General features: G+C 34.3%; 2 protein-coding genes across 7 annotated transcripts in view; both read right to left on the bottom strand.

The window, feature by feature from the left end:
• LOC125679923 (uncharacterized) overlaps window positions 1-512 on the bottom strand; it is a 13,702-nt gene extending 13,190 nt beyond the window's left edge. For 2 of the 5 annotated variants that reach the window (XM_056154018.1, XM_056154017.1), the window contains exons 1-2: window positions 241-512; window positions 1-52 (exon numbers count right to left, since the gene is read on the bottom strand). The exon at window positions 1-52 is cut by the window's left edge and continues 144 nt beyond it. In XM_056154018.1, the coding sequence (XP_056009993.1) occupies window positions 1-52; window positions 241-393 (205 nt within the window). In that variant the 5' untranslated portion in view covers window positions 394-512. The remainder of the gene's footprint in view (window positions 53-240) is intronic. The other 3 variants (XM_056154014.1, XM_056154016.1, XM_056154015.1) reach the window with 2 other exon arrangements.
• An 8,883-nt stretch (window positions 513-9,395) lies between these two features.
• LOC125679355 (deoxycytidylate deaminase-like) lies at window positions 9,396-15,284 on the bottom strand. 2 transcript variants are annotated; one of them, XM_048918516.2, is made up of 5 exons: window positions 15,071-15,284; window positions 14,489-14,598; window positions 14,208-14,343; window positions 11,379-11,592; window positions 9,396-9,639 (listed from the first exon to the last, which is right to left on the bottom strand). In XM_048918516.2, exons 2-5 carry the CDS (start codon window positions 14,591-14,593, stop codon window positions 9,594-9,596), a joined length of 501 nt encoding a protein of 166 aa, XP_048774473.2. In that variant the 5' UTR covers window positions 14,594-14,598; window positions 15,071-15,284; the 3' UTR covers window positions 9,396-9,593. The 2 variants fall into 2 exon arrangements, with proteins under 2 accessions (XP_048774473.2, XP_048774474.2); XM_048918517.2 differs by lacking the exon at window positions 15,071-15,284 and adding an exon at window positions 14,955-15,039.
• Between the last annotated feature and the right edge of the window lie 1,922 nt (window positions 15,285-17,206).

The following is a 17,206-nucleotide window of genomic DNA, read 5'->3' as shown; positions in this document are numbered from 1 at the left end:
CAGAAGGAACGCTTTTCCAACGGCGGATTGCAGGTTTGATATTGTTGTTAACCTTTTTAAAAGGTAACATAATTCGTACGGACATCAAATATGGTATGACAACATATCGATTATTATTACCTCGGCGTAATATAAAAAAAATGGTCAGCTAACCTTTCAAATATATAATTGAAGAATTAACTTAAAACATGTTCTTTAATATATCATCGCCAAATTCGTCATAAAATGAAAGAAATTGACCTGTTTAGGGGTTTTGGACAGCCTGTAAGAACCCGGAGCATGAGAGGTGGTGGAACTTCGCGGGGATAAACTCCAAGGAGACGTCGTTAACGGCGATGGACCGGTCCAGCTTTTCTGCCATAGGCAATGATGACGTAATATTTCCCTATCCATGTTTCACAATAACTCACAATAGTTGATACTTATAATCACAACAGATAAATGTTTTCACAGTTTTAACACAGAAAAAAACAATCGCGGTATCGCTCGCACTGTCGGAATTTGAAACATGAACAAGTGCGTGACAATTTATATCGGATAACGGGAGAGGCTATTGGTCGTTTCATTAATCTGATAATTTTTGTACAAAAATAAAGATCAAATTTCTGAATAATTCATTGGCTATCTCCTCTGAAAGTTTTTCGAGTGCAATGTTTCATCGCCCTGGCAACAATGCATAACGCGCACGATGAAAGTGGTAACTTGCATGCATTGTTTGTTTAAAAAGCTGTATAATTAATGAACATTTGAAAAATTTTCAATATCCATTGGGACTGTTTGGTAATTGGGCCAGCTGAAGCGTTATCTTTGATCGTCGAGTGTCGCAAAATCGATCCACATCTACCGGTAATGTATCAATTCAGAGTATGGAGATCCTCTACAAAGTTTTCCACTAAGTTACAGTTACAAGGTTATGGTAATTTAAGGTAATCGGGCCTAGAAATTCGATGATGTGTTGGAATTTATAGACGAGTTCTTAATTACAAACTTTTAATTAAATGAATATCGTTCAGACACACGCGCGCGCGCATGTATGACATTTTATTATTGTTCAATATTAAAGTTTATAATTCGACGAGGAAAATATTTTCATCACAGGAGTGAAAAGTTTGTACTATATCTGGAAAGATATCATTATACTGCATTTCAAATAGTTCAAGATAGAATAAAAGTTCAATCCTGGTATGACTTTATATAAGCCAGCCAATATGGAATAATAACAAAATCAATAAATAAAACAGAAATAAAACAGTTTTCTATAAATTACCACTTACCAAAGACAACATGAAAATTAACTTTATTATTTTGTATACTGTACAGTATATTTTCAATACTTCATTACAAGGTAAAACATTAAATATTTTAAGTCTTCTGAACCACTTGAAAACAAAATACAGTATTGAGAGGTGTATATCTATTTACAATTCCAATCAATTATTTGTTGAAAAACAATGGAATTTGTGGAACAATATATTTGAACCCACTGAATAATATATTTTTTACTGCATGTTTTGTATAAATTTATATTTTTTGGATACTATTATAGCAACCTTAATCATTATTTTGTTGATATAATTTCAGCTATTTTTGAATGTATGAGTGGAGTATGAATGATTGGTATGAGTGATCCATTGTACATCTTACCTTTAAAAGGGACTGGTTCACGTTTTTCGAAAGAAATGATTTTCAATTTTGATGTTAAAAATGAAAAATATTGCTCATTTAATGTTGACAACCAAAATTTGGACCGTCTGAATGCAAGGATAAGAGCAATATTTCAGCTTTGATTCTTTGTTATGTAAACAAAAAGACTGGAGTCTTTTAATGTAAACAAACAAACCAGTGAAACGTTAATTTTGTAATTTAAAGCATCTTCATTTTGTACAATCACAAATTTTAACTTTTAAATGACACATTTTACATAAAGTATACTTGAGATGTGATATATATAATAAACTTGGATCAAAATCCATTTATTTTAAAAAACCCGTAAACAATAACACATCTCAATCTTTGTTTTCAAAACAAATGATAAACTCTCTATAATGAGCTTCTGTCATGATGAATAACCTTAATTTTTGTGTGAAATCTTCTAAACATATTAGACTGTAGATTTGATCATTTAAAGTGAAAAACAAAATTTGGAGGAAAATCGTGAATCAGTCCCTTTAAAAGTATATATTATGATGCACTTAATTTCTATTTATACAATGGACAATGCTAATAAAAAAAAAGCTTTCTATAAAAAAAATGGTTTGGGAAGAATATAGTGTACAGATTTACTTGAGGAAAAAGGGTCTTTTTATCCTTTAGAAAATTTACAGAAAACTTGAAAAATCAAAACAAATTGTTTGATATATGCTTCATTCCAAAGTTCTATAAAAACAACCTGTACCACTCGGAAAATTCGAATGGAAACCAACAATCCCAGACGTATTGTGCCTCTTAATATTAGAATACTTTGTACAAGTAAAAAAAAAGAACTAAGCATATCTATAATACTTTAATTGCAGAGACCATAATTCCATTAGGAAAAATGAAATGGGGAAAGCATTTTGAAATTTCAGATTCACAATGGGAAAAGATTTATTCACATCCTTTTCAATATACAAAAAATTGCAGTGGTTACAATTTAGAATTAACAACTAAATTTTAACTACAAATTCATTCTTATCTAAAATAGGGAAAGTAGACACCAAATTATGTTGTTTATGCAAAAATAGTGATGAAACAATTATTCATCTGCTTTGGGATTGTCCAAAGGTACAGGAGCTTCTAAGATCTATCATAACTTTATGTAATACAAAAGGTATCAATATTACAGTAGATGAAAAAACTTTTATTTTTGGAATCACTAGTTTTAAAGAAATAAGCATTGTTCTGTTAATTATCAAATCATATATATACAGGAAAAGATGTCAGCAACAAAGCCTATCAACACAGGAACTGCTGGTTGATCTTTTAAAAAACACACATAACTATACTGCAACTCAACATTGTAAATATGATGAATTTATATATCAGTGGAATACATGGTTTTTTCTCTTGGACAGACTCTGATTGGCAAATACACCTATCATTATCTATACTTTACTTTATATTTTGATCTTGCTTTTTTATATCAACACAACCTAGTTATGATGTATACTTGTATCAAATGATATCATATTACTCTCTCTCTCTCGTTCACCACCCCTCTCTCTCTATCTCCACCAGTCTTTCTGTCTTCCTACTCCTCGTTTTTCTATCTCCCTCTTGCTTTAATGTATGTGTATGCATTTGTACACTTGTTTGTGACATAGATCTCAATAAATTTGTCATCTTTCTCCCCCCCCCCCCCCCCAAAGGGGGGGATTCCCCCCAAGTCACAATAAGCTATAAGTTTTAACTAGGATAAAGCTAGCAGCCACGAACCAGCAGCCAATAAATTCGTAGAAGTAAGCAGCCACTGAGGAAATTAATCAAAGTACTGAAAGTACATAGAAGGAATAATTGATCAAAAATTGATAATTTTTAATAAGGCCTAATAAACAGATTGTTAAAAAGTTACCGAACATGCCTGCGTTTAATTTGGAATATCACGATCACTCATCTCAAAGCGCAAACATAGAGGTTGTTAGATTCTTAATCTTCAAAGAATCCACGAGACGAGTATCGAGGCAAAGAAGGGGAACTGTTGGACTATCATTTTTCGCTCTCGGTTTGGGGCTGTAGGGGTACCATTTGGGGTTTCCAGAGGGTATGCATACAATTGAATATTGAGTGATTTCATGAAACATAATTGATCAATAGAAAGATAAAAATGTAGAGGAACCCATATAATTGTAAAAAGAGGTCACGTCGGCCTTTGGGTCAGCTGATTTAACATGAAAGTTCCTAATTGAACTTCTCATATGGTTATACTGGTTGATAACAACTTAATTTTTGAAGTGTCCACGGAACGAATTTGGAGACAATACGGGGATCCCTTGGACTGTCATTTCCCGCACTCAGTTTAAGGCTGTAGGAGTACCACCCGGGGCCTCCCGAGGGTGGGGTTACTTTTCAGATAACTATTTATTATCAAATATTCTGTTGTTTTTGCTATATTAAACCCTACTGCAGGAAAGATTTCTCAGAAACTGTATTTAATCAACTTGAAAATGAAGTTGTTGAATTTATGAAAGAAGGGGAAGTTCTTTTGTGTGGCGACTTTAATGCCAGAACAGGGGGATTAACTGATTACCTGTCATCAGATGAAATAAGACAAACTTTCTCAGATTGCCCAGTACCTAACTGTTATACACCAGACATAAATCTCCCCCGCAATTATTTAGACAAACAATCAAATATCCATGATGAACTTCTTACTAAAATGTGCAAGTCATCTCATCTACGGATGTTAAATGGCAGATTTCTTGGTGATTCCTTGGGTTTCTATACTTTTTTCAATTCTAATGGCAAAAGCACAGTGGATTATATGTTAGCATCTAATACTTTGTATCACAAGATAATTTATTTCAATGTTGATACACCAAATGAATTGTCTGATCACTGTATTATTTCTACTAGTTTAAGACTAGAGAAGCCATGTCTGAATCACCAGAGAGATCTTGAAGAAAACTGTAATCATATTGGTGGTAATTTCTTGTGGTCAGAAGATTGTAAAGATAAATATGTCCAAGCCTTAGTTGAACCAGAATCAACAATAAGTATTATGAGCCTTTTTACAGACTTGGATGATGAAAATAACTCAGATATTGATACATTAGTACAAAAATTAACAACAATTTATACCGAAGCAGGTCTTAAAACTGTGAAATTTAGGGATAATAGCAGTAAAACTTGTAGACGTACAAGACATATCAAACCTAAGAAAGAATGGATGTCAAATAACTGCTTAATGCTGAGAAGGGAGGTTAGAAATCTTGGTAAAAAACTTAAAAAATCACCAGATAATTGTTATTTACTTCATGCATTTTCACAAGCTAAAAAACAATTGCACAAAATGTGTAAGCAATTAAAATCTGGTTTTTATAAATCTGTAGCAAACACTATTAATGAACTAAACCCTAATTGCACCAAAAATTTTTTGGAACTCTTTAAAATCAAACATGCAAAACCATATTGAGGCAGAGTCACCTATAAAACTATTTGAATGGGTTAACCATTTTCATACTCTATTAAATTCTCATGATTATGACACAGATATGGACATTCGTTGTGAAGTCGGAAAAAATAACCCTTTAGATTTTCCATTTACGCCTAAAGAAGTGCAAGTAGGAATATCAATCTTGAAATCTGGAAAATGCTCTGGTCTGGACCTTATTCCAAATGAATTTATTAAGATAAGTGCTGATGTTTTTCTGCCTATACTGGTTAAACTTTTTAACAAAATTCTTCAGACTGGCAGAATGCCAGAGTTATGGAACCTCTCATTAATTACAACTTTGTACAAGTCTGGTGATCCAGGAAATTGCAGTAATTATAGAGGATTAAAGTAATTCCACCCTCCTGTGATGTCATCAGATTTTACAAAATCAATTATTTATTTAGATTTATGCATGATAGGAACATAAATTTTGTTGGAGTATTTTCCAATACTTATTGTAAAAAATCTTGTTAGAAATAAACTATTTCAAAAGTCTAAGTTATAAAGGAATAATCAATGATACATGTCAAAATATTGAATCCAAGGGCAATAACTCTGTTTTATCGATTTCTTATCTAGTCTATTATGCGATAGATTTCCTTATTTTTTTTACAGACATTTTGTATATTTTTGTGAAGATATAGTTTCATGAAATTGTTATGAATGTTACTATATCGTCATAACCAGTTTTTATAAAAATTTGATCACGTTGTTTAAGGAAAATAGCAATTTTCTGACGGTGATATATGATTCTGTTTATGTACGTCTTACATCTTAAAAAGTGTGATGACATATGTATTTTATTTGATAATTTGTTAGTTTTAACTCTAATGAATGGAAATAAATACACTTTTCAAACTTGTATCAGATAAAACTGTGAGTATGGAGTCACCTTAAGTGTAACAAGTTGTCTTGGTAAACTTTTTAACAGATTACTCCAAACACGTCTTAATAATTATTTAGAATCTGGAGGATTATTAAGTCACTTTCAGGCAGGATTTAGGAAAGGATATCGTACAACAGATAACATTTTCATCCTAAAAACTTTAATGAACAAATACTTGTTTAAAAGAAAGAAGGAATTATTTTTATGCTTCGTTGATTTTTCAAAAGCTTTTGATACTGTATGGAGACCAGCTCTTTTGTATAAAATTTTAAAAAAGGGAATTGGTGGAAATTTTTTCAATATTATAAAACATATGTACTCTACTACAAAATGTGCTGTAAGACAGGGAAATTTATGTAGTAACTTTTTTAATACTACATTAGGAGTTAAACAGGGGGACGATTTAAGTCCTACTTTATTTAATATTTTTGTTGATGACTTTGAAAATTACTTTGATAAACTTATCAACTTATCCTGTATCTTTAGGTGATATAACTTTTAATCACTTATTTTTTGCTGATGATCTTGTTTTATTATCAGAGTCAGCTGAAGGCCTCCAAAATTGTATAGACACTCTTTCAAAATATTGTATAGAATGGAAGTTGCATGTAAACTTAGAAAAAACAAAGGTTATGGTTTGTTCTACCAGGAAAACAAAGATCAATTATGGATTTTATTATAACAATTCTACTATAGATGTAACTGATAAGTACAAATATCTTGGTATAATTTTACAATCAAATGGCAATTTAAAACATGCCTGTGAGGATCTTGCTGCTAGAGCCAGAAAAGCTTACTTTGCTTTGAAGCGTAAACTACCTTTTGGCTCTGATCTCTCACCAAACTTGTGGTTAAAACTATATGAATCAATTATTGTCCCAATTTTAACATACTCCTCAGAAATTTGGATCTCTGACTTTAATGCAAACCCCAATAATTTTGATAAAACTCCTTTTGAAAAAATTCAGAATTTTATCTTGAAAAACATCTTAGGTGTACATAATAAAGCATCAAACTTGGCAACAAAAATGGAATTAGGTGTTCTCCCTATTCATGCCAAAATATACCAGCTTGCTATTAAATACTATTATAGATTGGAAAATTTAGCAAAATCTAATGATAATCACAATGTTTTACTAAGGAATGCTTACTTGGAAGATGTACACTTGGCTAGTGAAAATAAAAAATGCTGGCAAACTTGTATAAAATCAATACAAAAGATGTTAAATGTTAACGTTGACACTGAATGTAAAATGTTTATTCCTAAACTTAAAAAATTCTTTGAAAATAAATTCTTTTCTGAACTTCAACATATTAACAACACTCAAAGTGGTAAGCTCTCATTTTATAGTACATTATTCAACCATGATGTTATGAAACTAGAAGTCCAACCATATTTATGTCTTCCACTTCCTAAGAATTTAGTTTCTTATCTTACCATATTAAGAATAAGTGCACATAAGTTGTATGTAGAAACAGGTCGATATTGTAATCCTGTCATTCCTAGAGAAAATAGATTTTGTTTTCATTGTCAAACTATTGTTGAAGATGGAAAAACATTTTTTACTTGATTGTCCTGTGTATGAACATATTAGAAAAATGCATTCAAAACTACTAGATATTAATACCTTATTTTGTTTACTAAATCCACATAACCTTGTATCTACAAAACAAACCTGTCTATACATCAGAGACTGTTTTAATGTTAGAAATAAGTTTTCAACAGTTTGATATTTTGTAATGTATCAATATATATGTGTATCTATGTATGGCTAACAACACATTCTTATATAATGTGCTTTAGTGCCAATAAAGAATTGAATTGAATTGAATTGAAATATAGGGTGATATAGTGAAAGAAAACTAAGCTAAAGATAGAAAACAATGCAGACTATCGTATAGGACTCTAAGAAGGGATCAGAGGGCCACGGGGAAAAACTTGGGCTCACCTAAAATTTCTTACGAACCCTCCTTCCTGCTTGCCAGCCTACTTACTTGGAGGAGGTCCACTTGTGCCATGGTGGCCAACCTAAGACGTAAATATAGGCAGTGATTGTTCCTTCGCCAAACGCTCGGCATTTCGAAGTGCAAGTTACGGATCTTTCGGATGTTACCTAAAAAACGGAGGTCCCGTGTCACGGCGGGTGTTGGCACGTTTAAGAACCCTCACTGCTCAGACTCTGAGCGTTAAGCATAGATCTAGGTTTTTGGTACTTTACGTACAGTCGTCGACGTCTCAATACGAGTGAAAAATTCTCGAAGGAACGTAAAAACAAACCTACATGGATATAGATATAAAAATAGATAGCCAGACACATCCAAGTAGGTCTTTTGTTTATTTATTCAATTTGAAATATCTCAAAATGAATTTCATTGACTTACAAATATCAATATTTCATGAGCAAGATCATTTGAAAATTTTACTTAAATATATTCAAAGTCTATGGTCATGGGGCCAGGAAGTGTGACTTGGTAAAAAGAAATGGAATAATTCCATTACGAATATCAGAAATCAGTGCGTTCAAAGTGAACATTCGAAAAAGAGATAAATAAAAATGGCTGTTTCAAAAAGATGTCAGTAAAGTAAAACCTGGTTTGCGTAAAATTTTGGGCAAATATATATACATGTACAAGTATCTTTTCCACTTCAGAATGAAATTTCAACCTTCCTAAATCTTCTAATGAACACTGAAGTACCAGTAGATTTTTGTAGTTATTTCAAAGTAGAAAAACATCTGATCTAGAGATTTAAAAAATGCAATAGCTTTCATCAAATTTACTTACATCATTATGCAATGTAAATTGAAACGTCATGTCTCTACGAACAAACTATCAGAAATTTAAAACTCGTACAAAGTCCCATTCAAAGGAGATTTGATCTTCAACGTCATCTTTTGTAGTTCATATACATCATGATTTTCATGTCTACGTTCATTTGCTAGTTCATGGCTTCCCCTTGATGAGGTCACGATTAATGTGTTCTCCCGCCATTCTCCATGTGAATTAGGATAGGTGTCCTGAACAGTGTCAAAGTCAAACACTTGGTACAATTTTTCGATGAAATTTGAAAAATGCACCAACTTTACTACCAATGGATGTTTTGCTATATTGATTTCTTAATATTATGAGTGTCTAGATCTGCCAAGCAATTTGTGAGCGTTCAAAATCCTATCAAAATACATATTAGTACTCGTATAGTAACAATTAGTCATCGAACTTTTGCTTCCCAACAACACTATATTTTAAAATGTCAAATCTATTTATTCATAAAATACAAAGCACTTTAGCTGGCCAATAACACGAACATTTATCATCATTCATCTCATCTGTACAGATGAAGAAGGAAATCATCAATAAGAAAACGCTTGAATAACTGAATGTGATTTATGTTGAGTTTTATTTCTTTATCACGTGATATACTTGACAATAAAGCGAGTGGAGGAGAATTTCTACAAACACAGAGACCCTTTTTTGTGCGCCATCGCTAATAAAAAAAAAAATTCAGGGTAAATGTGTTTGTCATCCTACGAAATATATAGTACTCTGCTGCATTCTGTATAGCATGTCCTGACTAAGTTATAGTTTACTTTTGAGACGTCCAATTCCAGTTGGATTGTATTGCCTGAAAAAGAAAATTGACAGCATTTCATAAATATAGTCCCAACTCACATGTAAGTAATTAAGAAATTAAACAATGTCATTCAACACCTTTTTGATTCTTTCATATGCTGAGTAGAGCATATGGCGACAAGTCTATACAAGTTCTGGCACAGCGTCTCCGAGGATCTCAATTTTGTATTCCTTGTAGGAGTTGTGAGATTGATCACTGTTCGTTATCCTCACCTTTATATAGGAGTTGTGAGATTGATCACTGTTCGTTATCTCCACCTTTATATAGGAGTTGTGAGATTGATCACTGTTCGTTATCCTCAGCTTTATATAGGAGTTGTGAGATTGATCACTGTTCGTTATCCTCAGCTTTATATACGAGTTGTGAGATTAATCACTGTTCGTTATCCTCACCTTTATATAGGAGTTGTGAGATTGATCACTGTTCGTTATCCTCACCTTTATATAGGAGTTGTGAGATTGATCACTGTTCGTTATCCTCACCTTTATATAGGAGTTGTGAGATTGATCACCTTTTCATCCTTTGATTCCTTCTTTCAAACTGTGTATGAATTAATAATTTGTCATTTACCTATAACGAAACGCCACACATCGCTTGTGTAGGGATATACGTGAGCGGATCAAAGGATGTGATTTTAATTAGATTGATGGCTATACAACTTGTAACGTCACGTTACCCTATTTAGTCTGAAGGATTTCTTTCGAACTGTGTATGAATTAATAATTTGTCATTTACCTATAACGAAATGACAACAAATGAAGCACAGAAAGCACACATTACCATGGAACACTTCAATCTCAATAATCTAGTCAAGAACTGCTGTACAATTTTGAGGTACAGCTCTATGTACTTTAGCGCCATGGATTAAAAAGTCTGCAAACGTTGGGACATCCTGTAATCAATGAAGATTGCTCTAATTTGATTTCGTTTACAGATAAATCAAACACCAGTATCAACACGATGTGGGCTTTCATGGAATTAATTCGGGTGACATCAAATACTGATATTTGCAACTTCATTTATTTCTTTATCTTTCATCAGAATCGAACTTCATGAATATCCTCCCGGTTTTCCCTTTTTTGATTGAAAGCAGTTTGTGAGTCAGAGACATTATTTAATGTTTTCAAAAAATCTTTCTACAGAAATGATTTGAGATTTTTCAAAGTCCAGGAAAATGAAAGCTGAATGTTACATTTGCTCTTGAAAGCTGAGCTACGATCTTACATCAATAGCAGTGTACACCACACACACTCGACGTTATTTTTAAAACATCGAGTGCCTGTAGTGTACATGTACGATAAACGCAATGTAAAACGTATTACTGCCTCTTTGGGATTTCAGCGATAGTAGAAGATTCCTTTCTCCTTCTGGTTTGCCGCACTCCAGGGCAGAACCTGAGAGCGAGACCACATTTCTGACCCGTAGTAAAAAAAAAAACCAACAACAGCACGTTACAGCAGTAATGGATGTGCTTGAGTCTATCACCGTTCAGGAGAGATTTATTTTAAAAAATTTATTTCTGAAAATACATGAGGGTATGAACTTCGACGCTTCACTCTAGCATATTTCATGAAGCGCGTTAAACCTACCTAAAAAATTACCGCCTTTCGAAACTTACCCTTTGATTAAAAGATACGAATCCTACCTTACATTTTCACGGCCTTTCGGAACATGTCCTATGATTTAAAGATAACAGTTCTGCCTTACAACTTTAATGTTAAGAACCCTACCTTACATTTATCCCGGCCTTTCGGAACATGTAAACAGACGCTTTCGCTTCGCTCTTGTGAAGATTCTTGTCGTCATAATACACAACATCCTTAAGACGACTCTGTATGATAATTTTGGCGCAGTCGTTACATGGGAATAACGTCACATATATTGTACAACCCGCTATATCGGCTGATACTTTGTTCACAATGGCGTTCATTTCGGCATGACAGACTGAAAATATAACCAAAAAATTTATTGAAATCTGTAACACTGCTGTGGAAGGTGTAAATGTGGATGTACATATATAAAAATCCACAATCAAATTACTGATTTTCCCTCCCAAATTCAACAAGGTGTTAAGCAAGGGGATCATTTAAGTCTAAACCTATTTAAGATATTTCTTAATGATAAACTTATGGGTGAATGAAAAGGAGAAGCAAAGCAATGGCAAACTAAAAACTTAGGCTACATTTTAAAAACAAGAGGCCCATGGGCCACATCGCTCACCTGAGTCACCTTGGCCCATATCTGAAGACTTCCCATATATATTTGCATGTAAAACCTTGGTCCCTATTATGGCCCAAACTACCCTTTGCAAACTTGAATCTACACTATGTCAGAAAGCTTTCATGTAAATGTCAACCTCTTTGGCCCAATGGTTCTTGAGAAGAAGATTTTTAAAGATTTTTCCTATATTTGTATGTAAAACTTTGACCCCCCCTCACACTTGTGGCCCCATCCTACCCCCCGGGGGCCATGATTTGAACAAACTTGAATCTGCACTATGTCAGAAAGTTTTCATGTAAAAATCAGCTTTTCTGGCTCAGTGGTTCTTGAGAAGAAGATTTTAAAAGATTTTTCCTATATATTTGTGTGTAAAACTTTGATCCCCTATTGTGGCCCCATCCAACCCCAAGGACCCATGATTTGAACAAACTTGAATCTGCATTATGTCAGGAAGCTTTCATGTAAATCTCAGCTTTTCTGGCTCAGTGGTTCTTGAGAAGAAGATTTTTAAAGTTTTTCCCTATATATTTGTGTGCAAAACTTTGATCCCCCCTTGGGGTCCCATCCTATCCCCGGGGGCCATGATTTGAACAAACTTGAATCTGCACTATGTCAGAAAGCTTTCATGTAAAAATCAGCTTTTCTGGCCCAGTGGTTCTTGAGAAGAAGATTTTTAAATGACCCCACCCTATTTTTGCATTTTTGTGATTATCTCCCCTTTGAAAGGGACATGACCCTTCTTTTGAACAAACTTGAATCCCCTACACCTAAGGATGCTTTTTGGCGAGTTTGGTTGAAATTGGCCCGGTGGTTCATGAGAAGAAGATGAAAATGTGAAAAATTTACAGACAGACGGACAGACAGACAGACGGACGCCGGAAAAAATGTGATCAGAAAATCTCACTTGAACCTTCGGCTCAGGTGAGCTAAAAACGACTTTGGAAGAGAGTACTGCTTCTCTATTGTTAATAACTTTGATCAGAGGAAGAATAGAACTAAAGTCCGCATTTCTGCATATCGGTTAGATATTGAAAAGGGAAGATATACAGGCCAGAGTATGCTTTCAACGTGATAAGCAAGAGGTTGAAGACGAACATCATTTCTCATTTGTTTCTTCAAAATATAACAATGAGAGGTTACAAGTAATGGAAAGCATCTCAAGAATCAACCCAAACTTCTCGTTTTGACGCCTACTGAGAAACTCATATGGATCCTAAATAATGAAAGTAAAGAAGTTTTATGTTTGCTTGGAAAATGTATTTTTGAAAACGGTAAAAGAATCAATGCATAGACAAATGTATTTTCATGCGCATGCAAATTTTTGGTTTTTACCTATATTATGTAAAGTTTTTCATCAGTATGGGCATTTCCGGGGGAATTAGTGTTTCAAGAACAAATCTGACTTTGTATTCCTACTTAACATCAGAATTCAGCTTAGGTATGCAGAACAGGGAAATTAGTATCAATTTCATTAGAAATATTTTTAATACTCAAGTGACCGATAAGGCTTGTGGGCCTCTTGTTAAAAATACATAAGGACATACACTGAGACGCTTAATAAGCCTGTCTGTTTCAAGAAGCACGTTAGCGCTGAAATCAAAGTATCCCGGCGTGAAGCGTTGTGTACAGTTCACACCCTCTTCTATTTAAAAAAAAAAATGAAATTTAATTTTTATATTTACATTCTACTTTCATTTCTATCGAAATTCCCAGTCATTAAAATAGATCTACTATATTTATCAATATTGATACGCAAATTGTTCATATCGGAATCGCATTCATGAGAAAATGGCTATCATTGCATTTAGTAGACGGTGGAAATGTAAAAATAAATAACGAAATGTAAATCGCTTTTAAACCCATAAAAGTGATTCAATGAGGGGTATAATTAAAGTGGTATAGTCTGAGTTAATTAATGTGTACGCCTATTGTACGGCGAGGGGTCTGGGGGCCGCTCAAGGCCCCCAGCGGGTTCAGGGCAGGGCCCTGGTAGGGGGTCCGGGGGAGACTAATGCACTGCAGACACTTATTTTTCACCTATGTTTGTAGCATTTAATAGGTTTTTTTTTGTTGTTGTTTTTTTGTTGGATGTGTACGCCCGGGCGTTTTGACGTAAACGTAGCTACGAGCCTGATTAAAGTACATGGAATTGAAATCAACCTGTTCAACCATGTACATCATATCTAATTTCATAAACCTTTACGAAAGATGAATTAAAATACGTAAAACTTTGCTGTATTGTACATCGGATGTCCTGATATGTGTACCACTGGGGAGGAAGTCGAGAAGTATTTATACCAGCCAAGGTACAAGTACATGTGTAGTGAGTATGTCCCTACCGAATAACTTCTTGTTGTGGAGAGGGTCTTCATAGCCCTTGCCCCACGGCATCTCGTCATCGCTACAACCATTGGGCATTCCATTGTATCCCACACCCACGATTCTCTTCTCCTGGTTGACAATGCATGCTCCAACCTGAAACGATGTTCAGCGGAATGGAGGATGACGTCAAGACTATTTCCTGACAAACTTTTACTAAAAATGTAGTAAAGTGCAAAATCAGGATGTACTTCTCATTGCAAAATAAACGTGTAAATTCTACATGAAATGTAGTGAAAACCTGCGTGACCGGATCTTTGCTTCTCTCTGCTGAAATCAAGGCAACGCCCATAAAGTACTCGTCCCAGCTGATATAGCAGGTGCGCTTGTTACCCACATGTTCCATGGCATCTGCAAAATAATACATACGTGTACAGGGGGCGGATCCAGAAAATTTTCGAACAGGGAATTTCGACCAAAGGTACTGCAAAAACCTCAGGGGGTTGCAGACCCGCAAGTGGCTAATGATCAGTCAAGGGTCGGAGTTGTAACCCCCCCCCCCCCCCCCCATAGATCCGCCACTGCATGTACTGAGATCGGTCGATGAAACTGTTTAAATGGTCAATACAAAACGCATGTGAGAGGTAAATTTAAGCGCCACATAATTTATGACTTGAAATTGAATAGCTTAACAACTATACAATAGTCAAATCATAGATTGGTAAAGTTGGCTACTATCATAACATATCAACAGTAACAAAAATAACCTAAACATCCTCGTCCATAGATTAGCTGAAGTTCACTTAAATTCCATAGAATTGTCTGCTGCTCATGACTGAACCTATTTTTTAAATAGAAGAGGTTGTAATTAAGGTAGCTTTACCTGCTGGCCTTCATAATGTGACAGCCAAATTCTATTGTGTGAACGCGGAAGTAGACGGATCCACGCAGCTATAATGAGATCAATATACAAGGTTAGGATCTACAATCAATACAGTACGTTCTGCAAGAATTAGCGCCGTTCATATATCGTCTATTATTATCATTATGGATCAAGAACCAAATACTTCAGCGTTTTTCATTTTGACGGATGATTTACGACATTTGATAAGAGAAAACGGCGGATCAACTTTACTGGACGCAAAGCACGTTTGAAAATCCTTGCATAGAATAAAATAGATTTATTTTAAATTCATAGTCAAAACAGGGCATATGTGCATACTTTAAGGAAAGAAAACCAGAAGACATAGTTAAAATAAATTGAGACACGGCGACATGCATATACTTGAGTTTGGGAGAAATTTACATTGAACAGCATGGGGGAAGATTTACGCGGCTTGGTCATTGCACATCATATAATATTAAACAAATGAAGTTAAATAACATGTTTTATATGAAATCTAAGGCATTTACATGTATATTACTATATCAAGGACAAGTAATGGGCAATGGTTAAAAAATAAGCCCCCCCCCCCTTAAAAAAAATAGTCGTGCTTTTACTGAAGATGTATAAAAGCAACGAAGATGATTTTTTATTGAAGTCATGCCACCAAATCCAAATTTCACGTCCGAGGTCTGCCAATATTGCTACATAAAGTGGAAAGGAATAAGACTTTACTCTTTAGCCGCCTCGCAATTATCATAGCTTTTGTGACAATCTCAAGACCACCCTAAGACATGTTGCTTCATGTTCTAAGATTGAGTCCGATCTTTGGATGAATCCTAACTTCGGACTCAATGGAAAAACATACATGTCTTATGACTTTTAAAGCATGTCCTAAACCAAGGCCCTCTATTCTATCGTGATGATCCTGGGATCTCAGTTGCCCAGTCGTCTGCCGATTTCCGGATTATAGGGTACAGTGGCGTAGCTAGGTTTGAAATATTTGTAAGCTGAGGACATTTTTCGTAATATGTAATAAAGATTTAACGAAAATATTTGTAAGCACGAGCATGCAGTGCTACTGTGTAGCTACGCCACTGGGGTATAGTTGATTAGTACCATTTCAATTCTTTTCATTTGATATAAAGCATCTTTGAAAAAAGGGTGACATAAATTTCAGGACTCCTGGGAACTTCTAAGGTGCGGGACAAAATCTGCCACAAATTGTCCAATTTTCTAAAGTCTTCTCTGTAAGAAATTAAAGCTAAATGCAGTGATATATACATGTAGCAAGAAGACCTCTACCAGAATTGTAAATTTCATGATCCCCTGGGTAGAGGTTCTGACTCTTGAGCGGGGCCAAACTTGGTGTGTACTGTATGTGTAAATAAAACATTTTCTTTAATGGTTTTGATATTAAATTGAATCGAAATGGATATTTAGAATGAGCAGGTACATCTATAGTCCTTTACCGATTTTGTGAATTTTATGATCCCAGGTGTAGGGTTTTGGTATCGGGGTGGGACCAAAATGCATGGTGTTGATAATTGAGTATTTTAAAAAAAATTCTTTATAACAACCATTCAAATTCTTTTCAAATTTGGTATGAAGCATATTTGGGACAAGGGGACATGAATTGTAAATTTTAAAATTAACGAATTGTGAAACTAGTAGAAGACATGTATCTAACTTTGGAAACTATATACATTTATCACATGTTTTCTCCTTTATCCAGTGAATATCACCCATTACATCAATTTCTTATTATTCCTACGCTGTTTTGTGACGTCGCAAACAAACGTCAATTTTACGTAGTTTGTTTACAAAATGTCAGGAAGCAAAATCCCCATACAATGCAGTAACGTAAATGAATAACAGAAGGGGGGATGTGATATAAAGAATCTCCCATGGTTTGATTTCTATTCATCTTGTGTGTTTTCTGTCTCCTCGACGAGACTCGGGGACACACAACTCATTGAGTATAAATCATATCAAACCACCCTACATGTATATTTATCAAATGCAAAACCAAGTTTATCAAATTAATAATCATGATAAGATTGGACACATCATAGTAAGGCATTCATGACCATCTGTCTGTTAGTTTTTTCGTGAGAGATTGTTAATCTCATACAT

Source organism: Ostrea edulis, chromosome 2 (genome assembly GCF_947568905.1).
Source record: "Ostrea edulis chromosome 2, xbOstEdul1.1, whole genome shotgun sequence".
Lineage (NCBI taxonomy): Eukaryota > Metazoa > Mollusca > Bivalvia > Ostreida > Ostreidae > Ostrea > Ostrea edulis.
This window is presented reverse-complemented; position numbering and strand designations above follow the sequence as displayed.